General features: G+C 43.1%; 1 protein-coding gene across 4 annotated transcripts in view; it reads right to left on the reverse strand.

Moving 5' to 3' along the window:
- CCDC112 (coiled-coil domain containing 112) overlaps window positions 1–13,885 on the reverse strand; it is a 28,173-nt gene extending 14,288 nt beyond the window's left edge. For 2 of the 4 annotated variants that reach the window (XM_044263146.1, XM_044263156.1), the window contains exons 1-3: window positions 13,700–13,884; window positions 4,113–4,234; window positions 502–623 (exon numbers count right to left, since the gene is read on the reverse strand). In XM_044263146.1, coding sequence (XP_044119081.1) covers window positions 502–623; window positions 4,113–4,234; window positions 13,700–13,816 — 361 coding nt within the window. In that variant the 5' untranslated portion in view covers window positions 13,817–13,884. Of the gene's footprint in view, window positions 1–501; window positions 624–4,112; window positions 4,235–13,699 lie in introns of all 4 variants that reach the window. The other 2 variants (XM_044263126.1, XM_044263136.1) reach the window with 2 other exon arrangements.
- Window positions 13,886–18,606: the final 4,721 nt, after the last annotated feature.

Consider the following 18,606-nt stretch of genomic DNA (forward strand, 5'->3'; position numbering starts at 1 on the left):
ATTTTAATGACATGAACGGGTTTGGCAATGGAAAAACAAACAACAACAACAACAAAAAAACACCTTCTTTTTCTTCTTAGAGAGAAATGTACATAGAAAACAATCCAGTTTGGATGACCAAACTGGGACCGCAAGGAACAGACCTAAATCCCTACCAGACAGACATATTACCAAGTAGAAAGTATTTTTTTTTTTTTAAAGATTTTTTATTTATTTATTTGACAGAGAGAGATCACAAGTAGGCAGAGAGGCAGGCAGAGAGAGAGAGAGGAGGAAGCAGGCTCCCCGCCGAGCAGAGAGCCTGATGTGGGACTCGATCCCAGGACCCTGAGATCATGACCTGAGCCGAAGGCAGCGGCTTAACTCACTGAGCCACCCAGGCGCCCCAAGTAGAAAGTATTTTGACAGAGAATATAACAGAGTCAATCCACAAAGACAGAGCAACACAACCACAACTTGATGTCACTCAACAGTTTACAGCTCATCGTGAACTCAACTTACTTTCTGTTTTCCTGCTGTTGATCAATTTATTTTCCAGTTCTTCCAGCATACTGTGCTCACTTCTGAAGTCACTTTTTTGGTTGTAGAAATGACTATGTTTATCTTTTTCTATGTTAATAACTCTTTAGGAAAAGAAACAAATGGCATAAATGTGAGTTGAATATATTTTTCATTGTTTAAAATACAGAGACACTCATTATAATCAGCACTTATTGACAGGTTAATGCATCTGAGGAGCCCAAATATAATTAAGAGAATTAATTAAGGCTAAGGAGTCAGAGCAGTAGTTAGAAAAGAGTCAAGTTCAATTATAATCGTGAGTAATTTGAATCACTGTTTAAATGACAAAACATGAGTTTCAGAAAAGGCATTCATGCACTTGCTTTGAAAATACAATAGCAGTCTGGATCTTGATTCCAGGTCAGTCTTCCTGTGGCCTGAAAATGGCCACAGTTGCTGATGGTTGCTTTCAGGAGATGCAGTTAGCTTTGTAAATGGACCCAAGCCCTATAGCCTCTGCTGGGGTGAACTTCCTCCTCACTAAAATGCGAGCCCTAAACAGGGCTGTGATTAAATTATATAAGGGCACATCTCCATACGATAAAAATGTACTACGCAAGTGCATTATTAATATAATGACTAAAACTAAAATTTCAAGAGGCAAACAATCTGCATAGACAGGAATTTTGGTGTATTTAGGGATATCGTCTACAAGGACTACAAAGCTTCTTCTGTACCATCTTTGCTCCTTGGACTTAGTCCATATTCCAGTAAGGAGATCTAATGTTAGTTTGAACCCTGGGGTAAGACAAAACAGATACTAGCAAGAAGAGTTTCTGGTTGGACAACGAAATTTATTTTCTTCTTCCAGAAATCAACACAAATTCTCCAGGAATCTTGTATTTAATGAACGATAGAATGTCTCAGGCCATTGACTTAATTTCATACAACCTGAGGGGTAACTATCTAAGGGAGTGTTCCCCAGTATTTTCCACTTCGCCATCCATTAAAAAAAAGTTAATATTTATAAAGTTCAGTGGGGAAAACAGATGGGACCATTCTGGGCCCTACCTGGCTATCTCAAAGGCCGAGAAGATCATACAGTAGTATGTGGGCTTGGGAGAGGAAGTGAAGGGTAGAACAGAGCTGTCAAGCAGTTTGCATGTCAACTCTAAGGACTAAGCATGGCTCCCAGAGTCCTGTGCTGAGACTGGGAAGCCCGGCTAGGCTCTGGTTGCTGCTGGGGGAAATTACAGGGTCAGACAGAAATGTCTACATGGACAGGGGATATGCTAAGACAATAAATAAGTTAAGTTCTGTGATTCCTAATTTAGAAATATACCCCTGTAAAGACACTCAAAATGGACTAATGGAGACAAACAGCTAAACACAGGGAAAGATGCTTAACCTCACTTATAAGAGGAGAAATGCAAAGTGAAACTAGACCACAGTAACCTCATACACCTCTCAGACTGGTGAACATACCAAGTGTAAGTACATCTTCTGTGGATGAAACTGTGGGGGAACGGATCCTCTCACACCTTATTGGTGGCATTGCAAATTGCCTATAGTGCTCTGGCAATATTTATTACATCTGCAAACCCACATGCCTTGGACTGAGCATTTCTCCCCCTAGGAATTTTTCCTAAAGATGCACTTAGACATACACAAAATGACACGGACCTACACAGATACTATGATTCGTTGTGGCCAAAGATCGACTAGAACCCAAGTGCCCACCACTATGGGGGCAGGTTACATAAATCATGGTACATTCACGCCCTGGGACCCAGCCCAGCAGTATCGTGTTCCGTGTGCTGACGGGGAAAGAGCTCCCAAGATGCACTCTTCTTCTAACAAAGGTTTTATATGAAAATGTTAGACACACCCAAAAGCAGAGACTGACCGAATGACTCCCCTCGCGTACCCTCATGCCACTCTGATTTGACAATGTGACCTCTCTTTCTCACCTAGCTCTTTTCCATTTTTGTATCTCTCTGTGTTTAAGAAGGCATTCTAAATCAATGCACTACATGACATAATTCCACCCCAGGACACCTGAGTGTGTGTCTCTGGGGACTACGGATGCTGAACTAGAAGGCCATGATCCTGTCTGACAAAATCAACGAGTCCTTGGAATCTAAGATATACTCATAGGTTAAAAATAAAACAAAACAAAGCAAAATGCACAGTAGTGTGTACAGTATGCTTCCATTTATATAAAAAAGGAAAAATCTGAATATGTATTTTTATTTCCTCCTAAGCGTATAAAAATCCTGTGGAAGGATACATAAGAAACTAAAAACAGTGGCTGTCTGAAGGGAAGGAAGTGGGTGGCTGGGGCCAGGGGTGAAACAGAGACTTTCCACTATGTACCCCTCAATGTGTGTTGAGTTTTGAATTGTGTGACTGTATTGTTACCTATGCGGAAAACTAAACAGAATTATATTCTGAACTGTTTGTTTTTTCTGTATTCAATGAAATTTTTTGGCCAGAGACACTCTACTGATGGATTTTTCTAATACTCTTTCCATGAGTTTTTGCAATATCTTAGAACAAGATGAAGAAAGCCTAATCAGAACTGTAAAACCAGCACATACTGGCAAAGAAAGTCTCTACTGGTTTGGTTTGCTGCAGACATGGCCATTAACCACTTGGCCGGTTACCCCTCTAAGGACAAACAGAAGCCAGGCCCCCAACCTACAGTCCAGTCCTACCTCAAATCATGCAATAAAATTGTATTTTCCGAAATTCTGAGTTTTAAAAAATATAAGTAGTACATCCCTGCGGAGAGCATTCAGTCCCCCAAAGCTCCATACGGTCTAACGTTTCACAACGCAGGAGTATACTTTTTTGCTGGCAGAATTTCTAAACAGAACTGCCACTAATCCTGGGCCAGAGACCACTCCCTACAACAGGCTCCAGTTCTCCTGACTTCTTTAGCAAATTGATCTTGTACAAATTCAAGGCAGCTGCAGGGCAGGGTTGGATGCTGTGAGCTCTAAGGCTTTTGCTCCTCCTTCACAATATTTCTCATATCATGGCGCTGCTGACAAGGCTGAACATGCAACAGACATCACTGGCTGTTAAAAGAAAAAAGTACACACACGCTAACAGTTAAAATAAATGGCAACTTCTCAATTATTCTAGTCTTGATGGGCTGGATGGATCTGAAAGGAGAGAGACCGAGGGAGGGAGATTAATGAAGAGGCCATTTCAAGAAAAATAACTCGAGGGTACAGACTCTTTGTTAACACTACTGACCCTCAAAAATATTTACCAAGTGCTTACGTTGGTCAGTGAAAATGCACGGATGTATACGATCTAAAGAAATAACCGTTTTGTTTCCCTTGAAATACGCGGACTCAAAATAACACAAGAAACTGAGGTAACTCTACTTAAAACTGCGTGTGACATAGTCTGTTATTTGTCTTTTTCATACCCCTCTGCCTTTCTCGTTCATCTCTGGAAAGCCAGTGACTAGAATTTTGTAACTTAATGTGAGGTTGGAGAAGGCGTAGAGTAGGATTAGAACGAGTTAGAATGAACTTCATGGTGTCCACAATAACATGGCGAGCAGTGTTAATTGAAGATAATGCTCTTATACTTACTGATTTTTTAATTTTTCCGCTGTGCGTATGAACTCTGCTTTCTTTGTCCGACTAACTTTCTGCTTCCAGTTTTGAAGCTGAAAAGGACGAATCCCACCCGAAGTACCGAAACAGCTGTCATTCTACACAGAGAATAAAAACAAATTTACCATCGATAATAGACATGGTATGAGATGAAGACAGGATTTTTTTTCAGAGAGAAAGCATCAGTAATGAAGTCTCTTGGGGGAAAATGTGGGGGCCCATCTTATTTAATATATTAAAAATTATTTTTGTTTATTTTAATTAAAAATTAAAAATACATTTTGTGGAAGGAATATCTACCTTAAAATCTAAATTAAATATTAAGTCTCTGGGGATTTTTACAAAAAGATCTAATTCTTTCAATCACTGAACAATATGTACTGAACACTTATGATGTGATGTGTGGTATGCTGGACGCCAGGGAAACAATGATGACCCCGTCAACAGGGCCCCGGGCTTAAAGTCTGGTAGGGGAAACAGATTTACACAGAAAAGGGTAAACGAACAATAAATTTTAAAAATACCAATTGCAATAAGTGCTACTTAAGGAATAAACAGGACTGAGTTAGAGATAATGGATTAACACACTGTTTTTCAGTTACAATGGCCACAGAAGTTCTATTGACAGGATGACACGTAACAAGGAAGACTGGAGCCAGCCATGTCAGAGCAGCAGGGACGGGAGTCCTAGGCAGAGGGCCCAGTGTGTGCAAAAGTGGCAGGGCAGGAAAGACCTGGGCTGGTTCAACAGAGCAAGAGCAGAGGAGACATGATGTTAGTAAAGGTGGGGAGTTTGGTAGGAGATGAAGGTAGACGGGCAGGTATGTGGCCCGTCATTTTGGCACTTTAAGTCACTTGGGGGTCTGGATTTTACTCAAGGGTTTTGAGCTAGGAGAATACCACGATACATGTAATCTTTTAAGAAACTCTTTCTGGCCATTTTCGGAGAATAAATTAGTGGGAGGAAGGAGAGGAGGTAAAGCAAGCCTGGAAGCAGAAGGATGGAGGAAGCAGCTGGTACAGCAACACTAGAATGATGGTGTCTAGGACCACTGGGGTGGCGGTGGATAGAAAAAGGAGGGGCGCCTGGGTGGCTCAGTTGGTTGAATAATCGACTCTTGGTTTTGGCTCAGGTCATGATCTCTGGGTCCTGGACTGAGTCCCACGTTGGGCTCCATGCTCATTGCAGAGTCTACTTGTCCCTCTCCTTCCCCTTCTGCTCTCCCCCTGTTCTCTCTCTCTCAAGTAAATAAAATCTTTAAAAAAAAATATTCACAATTTTAAGATATTCACAAATGTGTGCAAATATCACTACTAATTCCAGAAAATTTTTGTCATACCAAAAAGAAATCCCATACCCGTCAGCAGTTCACTCCCCACTCCTCTTCCCTACAAGCATCTGACAACCGTCTAATCTATTTTTGACTCCATGGATTTGCCTGTTCTGGACAATTAATATAAATGGGACCGCACAACACATTAACTGTGTCTGGCTTCTTTCACTTAGCATAACGTTTTCAATATTCATCTCCATTGCGCGATAAATCTGGCCTTCATTTCTTTTTATGGCTGAGTAATATTCTATTGTGTGGATCTACCATCTTTTGTGTATCCATTCATCAGCTGATGGACAGTGGGCTATTTTCCAATATTTGGCCAATATGAATAACGCTACTGTGAATATTTGTGTACAAGTTTCAGTATGAATATGCTTTCTCTTGAGCATACAACCCACAGCAAAAATTTTGGATCCTAGGGTTAACTCCAACATTTTACTTTCTCATTTTAAAAATTGGGTTGTTGGGGTATGTGGGTGGCTCAGTTGATTAAGCATCTGCCTTTGGCTCAGGTCATGATCCCAGAGTCATGGGATTGAGCCCCATGTTAGGCTCTCTGCTCAGCAGGGAGTCTGTTTTTCCCTCTCCCTCTGTCCCTCCCCCCAGCTCATGCACGCACTCTCTCTCTCTCTCTCAAATAAATAAAATCTTTAAAAAATAAAAATTGGGTTTTCTTTTTATTGTTGAGTTGGGGGCATTCTTTATGTATTCAGGATATAACTCCCTTCTCAGGTAAAAGACCTGCAAATATTTTCCCAATTTCCCTGAGCCATCTTCCCATTTTCTTGATAACACCCTTCAAAGCACAAATATTCTCAATTTTGATAAAGCCCCATTTATCCATTTTATCTTTGGCTGCTTGTGCATTAGACAGCCTACAGAAAACATTCAAAGGTCATGAGGACTCACATCTATATTTTTTTTCCTAAGAGTTTTATAGTTTTATGTCTTACATTTAGGTCTCCATCGATTTAGGGTTTGTGTTTATATATGGTGTGGCAGGAGTCTAACTGGGCTATTTTGTGTGTACATATCCAGCTATCCCAATGCCACTTGTTGAAAAGAATCTTCTTTCCTTATTGACTTATCTTGGCACCCTTGTTGAAAATCAACTGTCCATACATAGGGTTTGCCTATTAACTAACATTGACCTATATGTCTATCCTTATGCCAGTACCACACAGCTGATTACTGTAGCTTTGTAGTAAGTTTTGAAATCTGGAATAGAAGTCCTCCAACTTTGCTCTTCAAGGTTGTTTTAGCTATTTTGGGCCCCTGGCCTTTCACATGTGAATTTTAGGATCAGTTTATCAATTTACGCACAAGATGGCAACTGAGATTTTCAGAGGGACTCCACCTCTGTAAATCAATTTGGGGATTATGGCCATCTTAACTCTTCATATTCATAAGCCTAAAATATTCAATGATGTAGGTCTTCCTTCTTTTCTTTCAGTGATGTTCTGTAAGTTTTAGAGTATAAGCTTTGCTTTTTATTGTTGTTAAATTCAGTCTAATGCATTTTAGTCTTGTGATACTACTATAAACAGAATTATTTTCTTAATTCCATTTTTGATTTGTCCATTGCTAGTATATGGCATTAAAACCAATTTTTATTGATTGCTTTTTAATCCTTCAATCTTGCTGAATTTATTTCTCTAGCCAGTTTTTACTTGGATCCTCTAAGTTCTTTATATACAAATCATGCCACCTGCAAATAAGGATAATTTTACTTCTTTTCTAATTTGTTCCTCTTGCCTAATTGTCCTTGCTAGACTCCCCAGTGGATAAGTAGTGAGAATGGACATTCTTGTCTTAGTCCTTATCTTATATGGGAAGACTTTTAAATTTTTTTTAAATTTTTAATTATTTTTTTATTTTTATAGAGAAAGAGTAAGGATGAAGGTCAGAGGAAGAGGGAGAAGCAGAGTCTCCACTGAGCAGGGAGCCTGATGCAGGGCTTGATCCTAGGACCCAAATCATGACCTGAGCCCAACGAGGATGTTTAACCAACTGAGCCACCCAGGCGCCCCTGTGAAAAGCTTTTTATCCTTTGTCATTAACTATTATGTCACCTGCAGGCATTTTATAGATGTCTGTATCAGATTGAGGAGTTTCTATATATTGCTAGTTTGTTGAATATTCTTTTTATCATGAAAAGGTGTTGGCTCTTGTAAATTGCTCTTTCTAAATCTATTCAGATGATTATGAGGTTTGTCCTTCATTCTAATAATAAATAAGTTCTATTTTATTGATTGATTTTCATATGCTGAACCAACCTTGCATGTCTGGAACAAATCCCAACTGATCATGGTATGTAATCCTTTTCATATGTTGTTAGATTTGGGTTGCTAGTGTTTTGTTGGAGAATTTACATCTGTATTCATAAGAAATACTAGTCTGTTATTTTCTTTCTTGTGATTTCTTTGTCTGATTGTAGTATCAGGGTAAGAATAATGAGTTGAAAAATGTTGAATGAGTTGAAAAATGTTCCCTCCTCTATCTTCTGAAAAAAAGTTTGTTACCAAAAAAAGTACATTTAGGACTGACTTCTATCTTTATCTTCCCATTTACTTTTTACCAGTACTTTTCATTCATATTCTTCTTCATTTGGATTTGAATTTCTATATAGTCTTATTTCAGTTCAAAGGACTTCCTTTAATATTTCTTGTAGGGCATATATGTTACTATTTGTTTGTCTGGGAATGTCTTAATTTCCCCATTTTTAGAGAATAGTTTTGGTGGACATAGAATTCTTGATTGACAGTCCTTTTCTTTCAGCAATTTGACTGTCATCCCACTGCCTTCTGGAATCCAAGGTTTCTCATGAGAGGTCTACTGTCAATCTTATTGAAGATCCTTGTATGTGTTGAGTTGTTTCTCTTCTAGTGCATTCAAGATTTTTAAAATTTAAAGATCTTTAAAATTTTTGTCTCTGTCTTTCAACAGTTTGATTATGATGTGTCCAGCTATGATCTCTGAGTTTACTCTACTTGGAGTTCATCAAACTCTAATGATATGTAGATTAATATTTTTCATCAAATTTGGTAAGTTTTCAGGGCACCTGGGTGGCTCAGTTGGTTAAGCCTCTGACTGTCAGTATCATCTTCAGTCTCAATCTCAGGGTTGTGAGTTCAAGCCCTGCATCCGGTTCCACACTGGTTGTGGAGCCTGCTTAAAAAAAATTGGGGAAGTTTTTAGCCATTATTTCTTCCAATATTCTGCCCCTCCCCTTTTCTCTTTCCTCTCCGAAGACTCTCAGTATGTATGACCTTCATGGTGTCTCACAGGCTCTGTTCATTTTTCTCTTTTTCTTTCTGTTCTCAGTCTGGATATTCTGAATTGGCCTATCTTCAAGTTTCCTGACTGTTTCTTTTGCCAGCTCAAATCGGATGCTGAGCCCCTCTAATGAACTTATCATTTGAGTTATTGTACCTTTTGACTCTAGAATTTCTATTTGATTTTTAAAAGACTTTTAATTTATTTATTTGATAGAAAGAGATCACAAGTAGGCAGAGAGGGAAGCAGAGTGAGAGGGGGAAGCAAGCTCCCCGCTGAGCAGAGAGCCCAATGCAGGCCTCAATCCCAGGACCCTGAGATCACAACCTGAGCTGAAGGCAGAGGCTTAACCCACTGAGCCACCCAGGTGACCTTCTATTTGATTTTTTAAAAACAATTTTAATCTCCTTGTAGGTATTTTTAATTTGGTGAGAAATCATCTTTCTGCTTTCTTTTAGTTCTGTAGCCATGGTTTCCTTTAGTTTTTTGAATGAATTTAAAACAGCTTATTTAAAGTTTTTGTCTATTATTTCCAACATCTAGTCTTCCCCTGAGATAGCTTCTTTTTACTGCTTAAGAAAAAAAATTATCTTGTGTGTGAATCATAAGTCCTTGGTTTTTTGCATGTCTCATAGTTTTTTGTTAAAAGCTTGACATTTAAAAACTATAATTTGGTTAATATAGTCAAAAATCATATCAATATACAATTATTATTATATTACAAATATATTACAAACATAACAATTTTATTAAGAAAATATAATTTAACTCTGAAAGTGAGATTCTCTTCCAACCCCAAGCTTTGTTGTCGTTGCCATCTGTTTAGTCAATTTCCTGAACTAATTCTGCAAAGTCTATATTCTTTGTTTGTATGGCACTGCTTGGTTAGCTCAGTTATCACCTAATGGTTGACTGGTCAGAAGTCTTCCTAGATGCCGTGACCAGTACATCTCCCAGCCCTTGCTGAAGAGGTCTGTGTGCATACCCGGACATAGCCTCAGCACGTAGGCAGGCAGTTTACACATCAACCTTAGCCCTTGTTGTCTCTTGCACAGAGCCTCAAGGCCAGACAAAGATGAAGGCTCAGAGCTTTCTCAGGTCTTCTCTGGTGTACTGGTTTCCTACTGCAACTGCAACAACTTACTACAAATTAGTTTAACACAACGTTTTTGGCTTAAACCACACAAATTTATTCTCTTACAGTTCTGGGGGCCCAGTTATAATTACAGTGTTGACACGTTCGTGTTCTTTCTGGAGACTTCAGAGGAGAATCTAGTTCTGTGCTTTTTTTTTCAGCTCTCAGAAGCCCCCTTCATCCTTGCCTCATGCCCCTTCCTCACATCACTGCATCCTCTTGCTTCCATCGTCACATCTCCTATGACTGGCTCTGATCCTTCTGCTTTCCTCTGATAAGCACCTTTGTGAATACACTAGGCTCACACAGATACGCCAGGATAATTTCCATTTTAAGATCCGTAATTCAATCACATCTGCAAAGTCCCTTTGACCATGCAAGGTCATAGGGTCACAGGTAGTGGGGATTAGAATATGAATATGCTTGGGGGGCCTTTATTCAGCCTACCACACCTGAACATGGGCATAGCCTTATGCATGTAAGAGATCTTCTAGAAGAAATCCCTTGTGAGGAACCATGCCAAGTTAGAGAAGAAATGTAGTTATTACTGAAGGACTACTCAAGCAGCCAAGGGCTGTAACATTTAGGCCATCAGAGGGAAGTTCACTTAAGGAGCAAAACAAAACAGAAGACCCAGCCCTATCCCGGTTTAAAGCAGGGCCATGCACTAGTGTGTTACTGTTAGAGATACCTTTAAAAACTCATAATTCAACTATTAAAATGATGAAGAGGGAAACGGCATTGGAGAGGAAGATAAAGAGATTTGTAGTCTCCAGTCCTGAAAGGTACTGGTGAGGAGGATTATCAACAAGTAACACACAAATTTTACAAAGGACAGACAGAGCACGTTATTACTTTTCTTTATGGGTAAGAACTTTATAGGGTTCCACACCCTAAGGAGGTTGGAGAATAAAATAAAATATACAATGTTTCTAAAACTTCAAAGACAGTTTCTCCAAAATAATTTAAAGAAGCTGTTCTAGACTGATTTATGTCCACCTCTATTCATATATTGAGGCCTTACCCCCCGCTTTGTGACTATATTTGGAGATAGGGCCTTTAAGGAGATAATTAAAGTTAAATGAGGTCAGAAGGGTGAGGTCCTATCCCAATAGGACTACTGCTTCCTTATAAGAAAAGGAAGGGACAACGGTGATCTCTCTCTCTTTCTCTGTGTGTGCACAGACAAAAGGCCATGTGAGGACACCTGAGAAGGCAGCTATCTACCTGACAAGAAGAGACCTCATACCACAGAACAATCCTGGTGGGCACCTTGATCTTGGACATCTAGCCTCCAGAACTGTGCGAAAATTAACTTCTATTTTGTAAGCCACCCAGTCTGTGGTATTTTGTTATGGATGCCTTAACAGACTAATACAGGGCTTTTAGATATTTTGGGGAACACCTCTTACATTATGAGGTTGTCATCAGGAAAATCTCTCAAGAAAACATTCATTGGTTTCACTATTAGAGTCAGTGGGAATACTCATTCACTTAATCATACAACAAACACTCAAGTTCAGTGGTAGGCTGAGGATTTGAGTGTGTAGGTGTGTGTGTGTTGTATACTGAGGGAAGTCCAAAGATGGATAACACCTAGTTAAAATCCTCAAAAACCTCACAATATGGCACAGCTGTGATTCTAATTTCTTTTTTAAAGTCCAAACACCCTCGAGAGAGTCTACTCTGTTATTGTCATCATCATCAACTACGAGGCTTTGCCTTCCCTAAAATGATGAAACACAGAAAGGAGGGTGTTTCAAGCTCAACACTCCCAACATTTTGGACTGGATAATCTTTGTTGTTGTTGTTGTTGGGTGGCTGTCTTTCAGCTTCTACCCACTAGATGCTAGTAGCATATGCAACCCATCTCCACCCCAGGCCCAACAACCAAAAACATCTCCAGACATTGCTAAATGTTGGGAACAGATAAAACATCTGAAATGGCTCCACAGGTGATTTTGGTCCAAGCCCTGGAAGAGTAAACCTCTGAGGACCACCCGAAGGGAGTGATAAAAAGGTTCATTAATAACAATATTATGCAACCTGTGAGAAATGCAAACCAGGAGGCAAAACATGGTTATAAGAATTTAGAGAGCAAATCGATTTGAACTAGAGTAAACCAGAAAGGTTTCAGGGAGAAAGCCAGAAAGATGGCTAAACCACTAGGATCATACATCAAAGAAAATGTTAAAAATTATTTTTAAAATATTTTATGCATTATCTATTTTTATATATTTTACTTTTTTTTCTCCCCCTGAGACATTTGGGCCAGAGTTAGAATAATAAAAAGAATTACAGAGGATGTGTGAAAACGTTTGCCTGAGATGGAATTTCCTGAGCTCATATAAGAAAAGACAGAAAATTGCTATATTCCTTTAGAGGAAGAAAAAGATGGAGGCTATCCTCAGCTCCCAATGGCCTTCCTTCAGGTTTGGATTGATGCTTAAATATTTAGTGAGTGCCTACTATGTTCCAGGACTAAACTCAAAAGTGGAACTGGGAATACAATAGTGAATAAGACTTCCAAAGTTTCTGCCTTCACAACTTACGTTCCTATGAGGGGGGTGGAGGTGTGGGGAAAGATGAAAATATGTAATACAGCATACAGTAGTAAGTGCTATGTAGCAAAATAAAACCAGAAAAGGGGACACAGTGGGCTGAGTAAGAGGATTCAGTTTAGGGAGGTCATGAGAAGAATCACTGAACTGATGGCATTGGAACAAAGATAAGTGAAAGAAATGGAGTAAGCCGTAGAACCAAGAGGGAAGAGCATTTCAAGCAGAGGGAACAGCAATTACAAAGCTTATAAGGTAGGAGAGAACCAGGCATGTCTGAGAGTCAACCAGGAGGAGGGTATAACTGCAGCAGACTTAGAGCCAGGGACTGGAGAAGAGCCAACAGGGAGATGGTGGGGGTAGCACACAGGCCCTGCAGACCATGGTAAGGACACTGGCTTTGACTATGAGGGTTCTGAGCAGAAAGAGTGTCATTGCTGGACTGAATCGCCCTGGCTGTTGGGAATCCTTGGGAAGGCAAGAGTGTTGGAACAGAAACCAACTAGGAAAGTATTTCAGGCAGGAAGGTATGATGATGTGGACAAAACAGGGGCACTGGGGGTGTTAAGAGTGGGATTCCCGGCTTATTCTGGGTTCTACATAGAACACGGAGGAATTCCCCATGCTTTGGGTGTGGGCTGTGAGACAATGGGAACAGGGAAGGTCTTCGGCTTAAACAACTGGATCCGGCCATTCCTGAGGATCCTGTGGTCCACTCTGCCAGAGAAAGGGATCGAGGCAGATCTTTGGAAACACATGGACCACCCCGTATTTATTCCTCCTTGTGTTCCCCAGCGCAGGGGCAATAACAAAGCAGCCACCCACTGCCGGGCACCGAAAGTGTCTCCAACCACGCTCTGTGCCAGGGCCTTCCCAGACGTGAGGACCACAGCTCGGTAAGGTGCCGTTACCAGACCCAGTTTTTGGAGAAGACACTGAGTCGCGGAGAGGGTATGCTCGCATCGCGAGGCTAGGAAGCGGCAGAGCCAGGGCTTCCACCCAGATCTTCCCTCGATTCCAAAACCACATGCAGTTGGCTTTGCAAAGGCAGCGGAAAGCACAAGCCAACAAAGCACAGCGCCCGGCGTGGGCCAGGCCGCGAGCAAAGGGAGGCTAACGCCGCGCCTCCCGCCTCCGGAACCGCGCTGCAGAGGACACCTGTTCGGCGAGGGCCGGGGACCCCGTCCTGCACCCGACACCCACCTCCCCCTCGGGCCCCCGCCCGCCGCCAGCGGCTTCGGGCCCTCCCGGATTTACCTGTTGCGGCACCTGCGCTGCTCCCACTCCGCTCCCGGTGGCCGCGCCCGCCCCCGCCACGGCTCCGGCTACCGCGGTGGCCGCCGCCGCCACCACGACCGTCGTCAGGGCGGCCATCTTTCCTCGCCCAGCCGCTCGGGCCGCAGCGGCCACCCGGGGCCAGGGGGTTCCGGCCGCGGGAGCTCCTGGTCCTGCAGACCGTTCCCGGCACCGTGGGGCTCCGCGGGACGCAGAGCACAGCGGGGCCAAAGCGTAGGGCGGGGCCGGGGCGCGGGGCGGGGCCGGGGCGCGGGGCGGGGCCGGGGCGCGGGGCGGGGCTCTGACAGGTTGCCGGGCACCGCCCAGCCGGAGTTCAGGGCGGGCAGGGCGGGGCTCTGCCGGAATACAGGGCGGGGCTCTGCCGGGATGCAGGGCGGGGTCGGATGCTGGGCGGGGCAGGAGCGGGGGCGGGGCCGGGGCTCAGGGAGGAGCGGGAGCGCAGGCGGGGAAGAGATGTGGGGGCAGGGTCTGTGGGGCGGGGTCGGGCGGCAAGGCGGGGCTCAGCGGGGATGCTAGGCGGGGCCAGGGTGCCGGGCGGGGCTGGAGCAAGGAGCCAGTCCGCGATTCAGAGCGGGGCGGGGGCGCAGGCGGGGTCCAGACGTGCAGCAGGGCCTGAGAGCAGGGTGGGTCGAGGGGCGGGGTCAAGAGGTGGGGCGGGGCCGGAGCGCCTGCCAGAGCCACGCCTGCGAGCAGTGTGGGACGGCGTCACGGCGGGATGCGGGGCGGGGCCGGACTGAAGCCCTAGCCTGCCGGAGCGGGGGCGGGACGCGGGCCCCGGGGGCGGGGCTGGGCGCAGTAGAGGCTAGGCTGGGACTGCGTGCAGGGGGGCGGCGATCCGCCGAGCCTCCCTGCGCTGTTGCAGGTTTGTGTAAACTTTTCCCGTGCACTTGTCTACTCTTATTCAGCAAAATCTTTCAAATCCCCTCATTGAGCTCCGGTCCCCCACCCACCTCCTACTGTCAAACTTCCTTGTCTCATATATGCGTACAGCTCTATCTATAGATGCCTAAGGATACTTTACGTAACAGAACTTCTTTCTAGGTTTCTACTAAGCGCTGGCGAAACTGGGTGTAAATGAAAAAAGGATTTATTTATGGGCTTGAACGAGTAACTATTAACTAACCCTTTCAAAGACTCGAAAGAGGGCATGGCCCATATTGTCAGATACCAGGGGCAGAAATGCCACACTTGGTCAATAAGAAGAGCTATGTCAAAGATACAGTGACAGGGGTGGGGGCGGGGGTGGTTGGAAAAAAGCCATAGATTACTCCTGCAATTAAAGCACAGGCAACCAGCGGCAATTCGCCTGGTTCCCGGACGCACCGTCTTTTCCTCCCATATAAAGAAATAGATTCATTCATTCATCAATCAATATCCGGCTCCTACTAGATACCAGGCACTGTTCTAGGTCTTTAGAATTCACTGTAGAGTTAGACACGAGTGCACACGTTCGGGGACACACACACACACACACACACTCGAGGTTCCTTCTACGTTTAGGGAATTTAAACAAGTAAACACACGGGGTGAGCACTTCCTTTGTGCTCTCACTGTTCTAAGAAACCCAGTGAAGCAGGTCCTATTATCTCTTTTCATAGAGAAGGATACAAACCTAAGCGTCTGACTGCAGAGACCATCTGGGTAGAGACGTTCAACAGGCCGCTGGATACGTGCTTCTGGAGCTCAGAGAGAGAGACTGGAGATAAAGATGTGATTCTGGTCTTCATCTGCTTGTAAAAAATATTTTATGTGCAAGTGCAGGGAGGGGCAGAGGGTGAAGCAGACTCCCCACCCTACCTGGGGCTGCATCTCATAATGCTGAGATCATGACCCCAGCCCAAATGGAGTGGGATGATTTACCAACTGAATCACACAGGTGCCCCTGCATGTAGAAAATATTTTACATAACTCCGAATGTGCTCACACAGGTGGGATAAACTGAAGTCTAAGAACAGGAGGAGGAGGAGGAGGGAGACTCAGAAGGAGGGGTACCAGAGAAGGGAGGAAAACCAGAAGTCCATGGGAAAGTGTTTCCACTTACAAAAAGTATTTTGAGGAGAGAATGATCACAGACCCGGTAGGGTTTGCCATTGGGAGGCTCAGTCAGGTGAAAACAGAAATGCTGCTTGGGTTTGGTAACAGGGAAGCGGCATCCAACCCAGCAGGAGCACTCCCGTGGGATGGTGAGGAGGATCAAAGCCTCAGGAGAGAGCTGAGGAAGGAGATACTGAAGGTGAAGAACAGAAATGATAGGGATTTCCATGATTTTGCGATACAGGTGATCAGACAAAGGAGCTGGTGGCTAGAAGATGTGGGATCTTTGCTGGGTCATGTTCCAAGGGGAGGAACAGCGGAGGGCGTCCATGCCCTGGGGTCCGGGACACAAGGGAAAAGGTCAGTCTTTGATAGGAACGTGGGCTATTCCTGACTGGAGAGTTGCAGCACAAGATCATCGGTAGATGTAGAGAGAAGAAGGCTTGCTCTCCTCTCCCCATTAAGTAGGAGGAAGTAGGCAGTTTGGGTGTATCGCGAAGGTAAAACCTTTCTAATTTATATACGCACATTTTGTCCAAAATGAGGTCTGTTGCTATAGCACTGCCTGAGCTCCTGTAACTGTGAGTCTAGAAAAATCTGGCAGCCTCAGGGGAAATCAATCAACAACTTCAGTTCAGTGTTCTCTGCATGGGTCAGAATCAGAATGGATACTCTCAGGAAAGGCAGGCACGAGTGAGATGCCTGCTGTTTAAGGCTTTCAATGGTTTATTACGATGGAAAATTCCGAGAAGTGATTAAGAATCTCACAAACAGAAAACCAGAGCAGAACTCTGCAATGAGATCAGGCAGCTGCCTGGGTCCTCACGTCCAGACCCCTTTCAGAGATCAGAGCTACAAAATATGGTTTCATTTCTTACATTTTGTATCAACTCTAGTTTAATATCAGAGGTTTGTCTTTCCTTAACCTCTTTTGTAGTTAAATTTCTTCTCTCTTGCACTGAAAATCTTGGCTCCTTACACTACCAACAGAGTACTTCTTTGCGTTTTCTTGCAACAATTGGGTACTTCCAAATTACTTCCTAATATGTCCATTAACAGTAAACCTACTTAGTGAAGTTTTAAAGCCATTTGGTGTTCTTTTTGCCCTTAGATGACATCCTGCACTAGACAGCCCATCAGAGAATTTACTATATTTGAGAGTTTTGTGAAATCTGTGTTTTCTCTCTGTGGTTATAGAATAAGTTTGTATGCAGTGGGGTTCTTTCGATTGTATTTGCGTTCTGTTTCAGAGCTTCCTCTTTTTTATTTTCTCTCTGGTTTACTTTGTTTTTAAGATGCAAAATTTTATGTACCATATGTAAGGTCAAAACAATACAACCAGGTCTATATAAAGAAGTCTTGCGAACACATTTTCTCCATGCCATTTCAAATGATCCTCTATGCGTAACCAGTTTTATTAATATCTGGCTCATCTTATAGGTTTCTTTCTGTAAAAATGAGTTTATACATAGATATATAAACACTCATATATATATATATATATAAGATAAATGTAAGTATATGTATAATCTATGTATTCTTTTAAAAATTTTTATTTGAAAGAGAGAGTGGGGAGGGACAGAGGGAGAGAATCTTCAAGCAGACTCCCTGCTGAGCACAGAGCCCAACCTAGGGCTCCATCCCACGACCCAGGAGATCACAACGTGAGCCAAAACCAAGAGTCAGGTGCCCAACTGAGTGAGCCACCCAGGTGCCCCCATAGGTATTCTTATTTTCCTTCTTTCTTCACAAAAACATGTAGCATATTGTATCAGCATCTTAGGGCTGCCATGACAAAGTATTACAAACTGGGTGGTTTCTAACTATAGCAATTTATTTCCTCACTGTTCAGGAGGCTAGAAGTACTTTCTTGGGGCTTGGAGGAGGGGGTCAGTCCCACAGCTTGCTCCTAGCAGCAACCTGCAGTGTTCCTTGGCTTGTGGAAGCACGACTTCCATCTCTTGTCTCTATCTCTGCATGGGCTTCTCCCACCAGCCCCCAACCCCTATGTGATGTCTTTCTGTATCCAAATTGTCCTCTTCTATTTTTTTTTAAGATTTTATTTTATTTATTTATTTATTTGACAGACAGAGATCACAAGTAGGCAGAGAGGCAGGCAAAGAGAGGGGAAGGGAAGCAGGCTCCCAGCTGAGCAGAGAGCCCAACGCGGGGCTTGATCCCAGGACCCTGAGACCATGACCTGAGCCGAAGGCAGAGGCTTAACCCACTGAGCCACCCAGGCGCCTCCCAAATTGTCAGCTTCTTATAAGCAGCCCTTGGATTAGGGTTCATCCTAATCCAGTACTGCACTTTACCTCGACTACAATTGCAAAGATCTTATTTCTGAAGAAGTTCACATTCACAGATACTCAGCATTAGGACCTTACATTTTTCACCTAATGACATCTCCTGGAACTCACTTGGTATCAGTTCACAGAAATCTTGCCCCTTTTTTTTTTAAGTGGAGGCGTCATACTCCATTGTTTCATTCAACAAGCCATCTACTGATACATGGATGGGTTATTTTGAATCTTTTGCAACTAAAAGTAATAATTCATTAGTATTTCATATCAGGGAAGGGTTTCTTTGAATGTAGACATAGCACAGGTATTGATAAATTCCTTTCCATAGGAGTTGTATTATTTTGCACTCCCACTAGCGAAGCCTAAGGATGCCCATTTCTTTATCACTTGCTATCGCTGTGTTTCTTCAACTTTTTGGGTTTTTGACTATCTGAATAGGCAGAAAATGATATCTCTCTGTAATTTTAATATGCCTTTCCCTGAGGAGTGAAGATCAGCCTTTTTTACAAGTGGAAGGGCATCGACTTTCCT

This window comes from Neovison vison, chromosome 1 (genome assembly GCF_020171115.1).
Source record: "Neovison vison isolate M4711 chromosome 1, ASM_NN_V1, whole genome shotgun sequence".
In the NCBI taxonomy this organism is placed as follows: Eukaryota; Metazoa; Chordata; class Mammalia; order Carnivora; family Mustelidae; genus Neogale; species Neogale vison.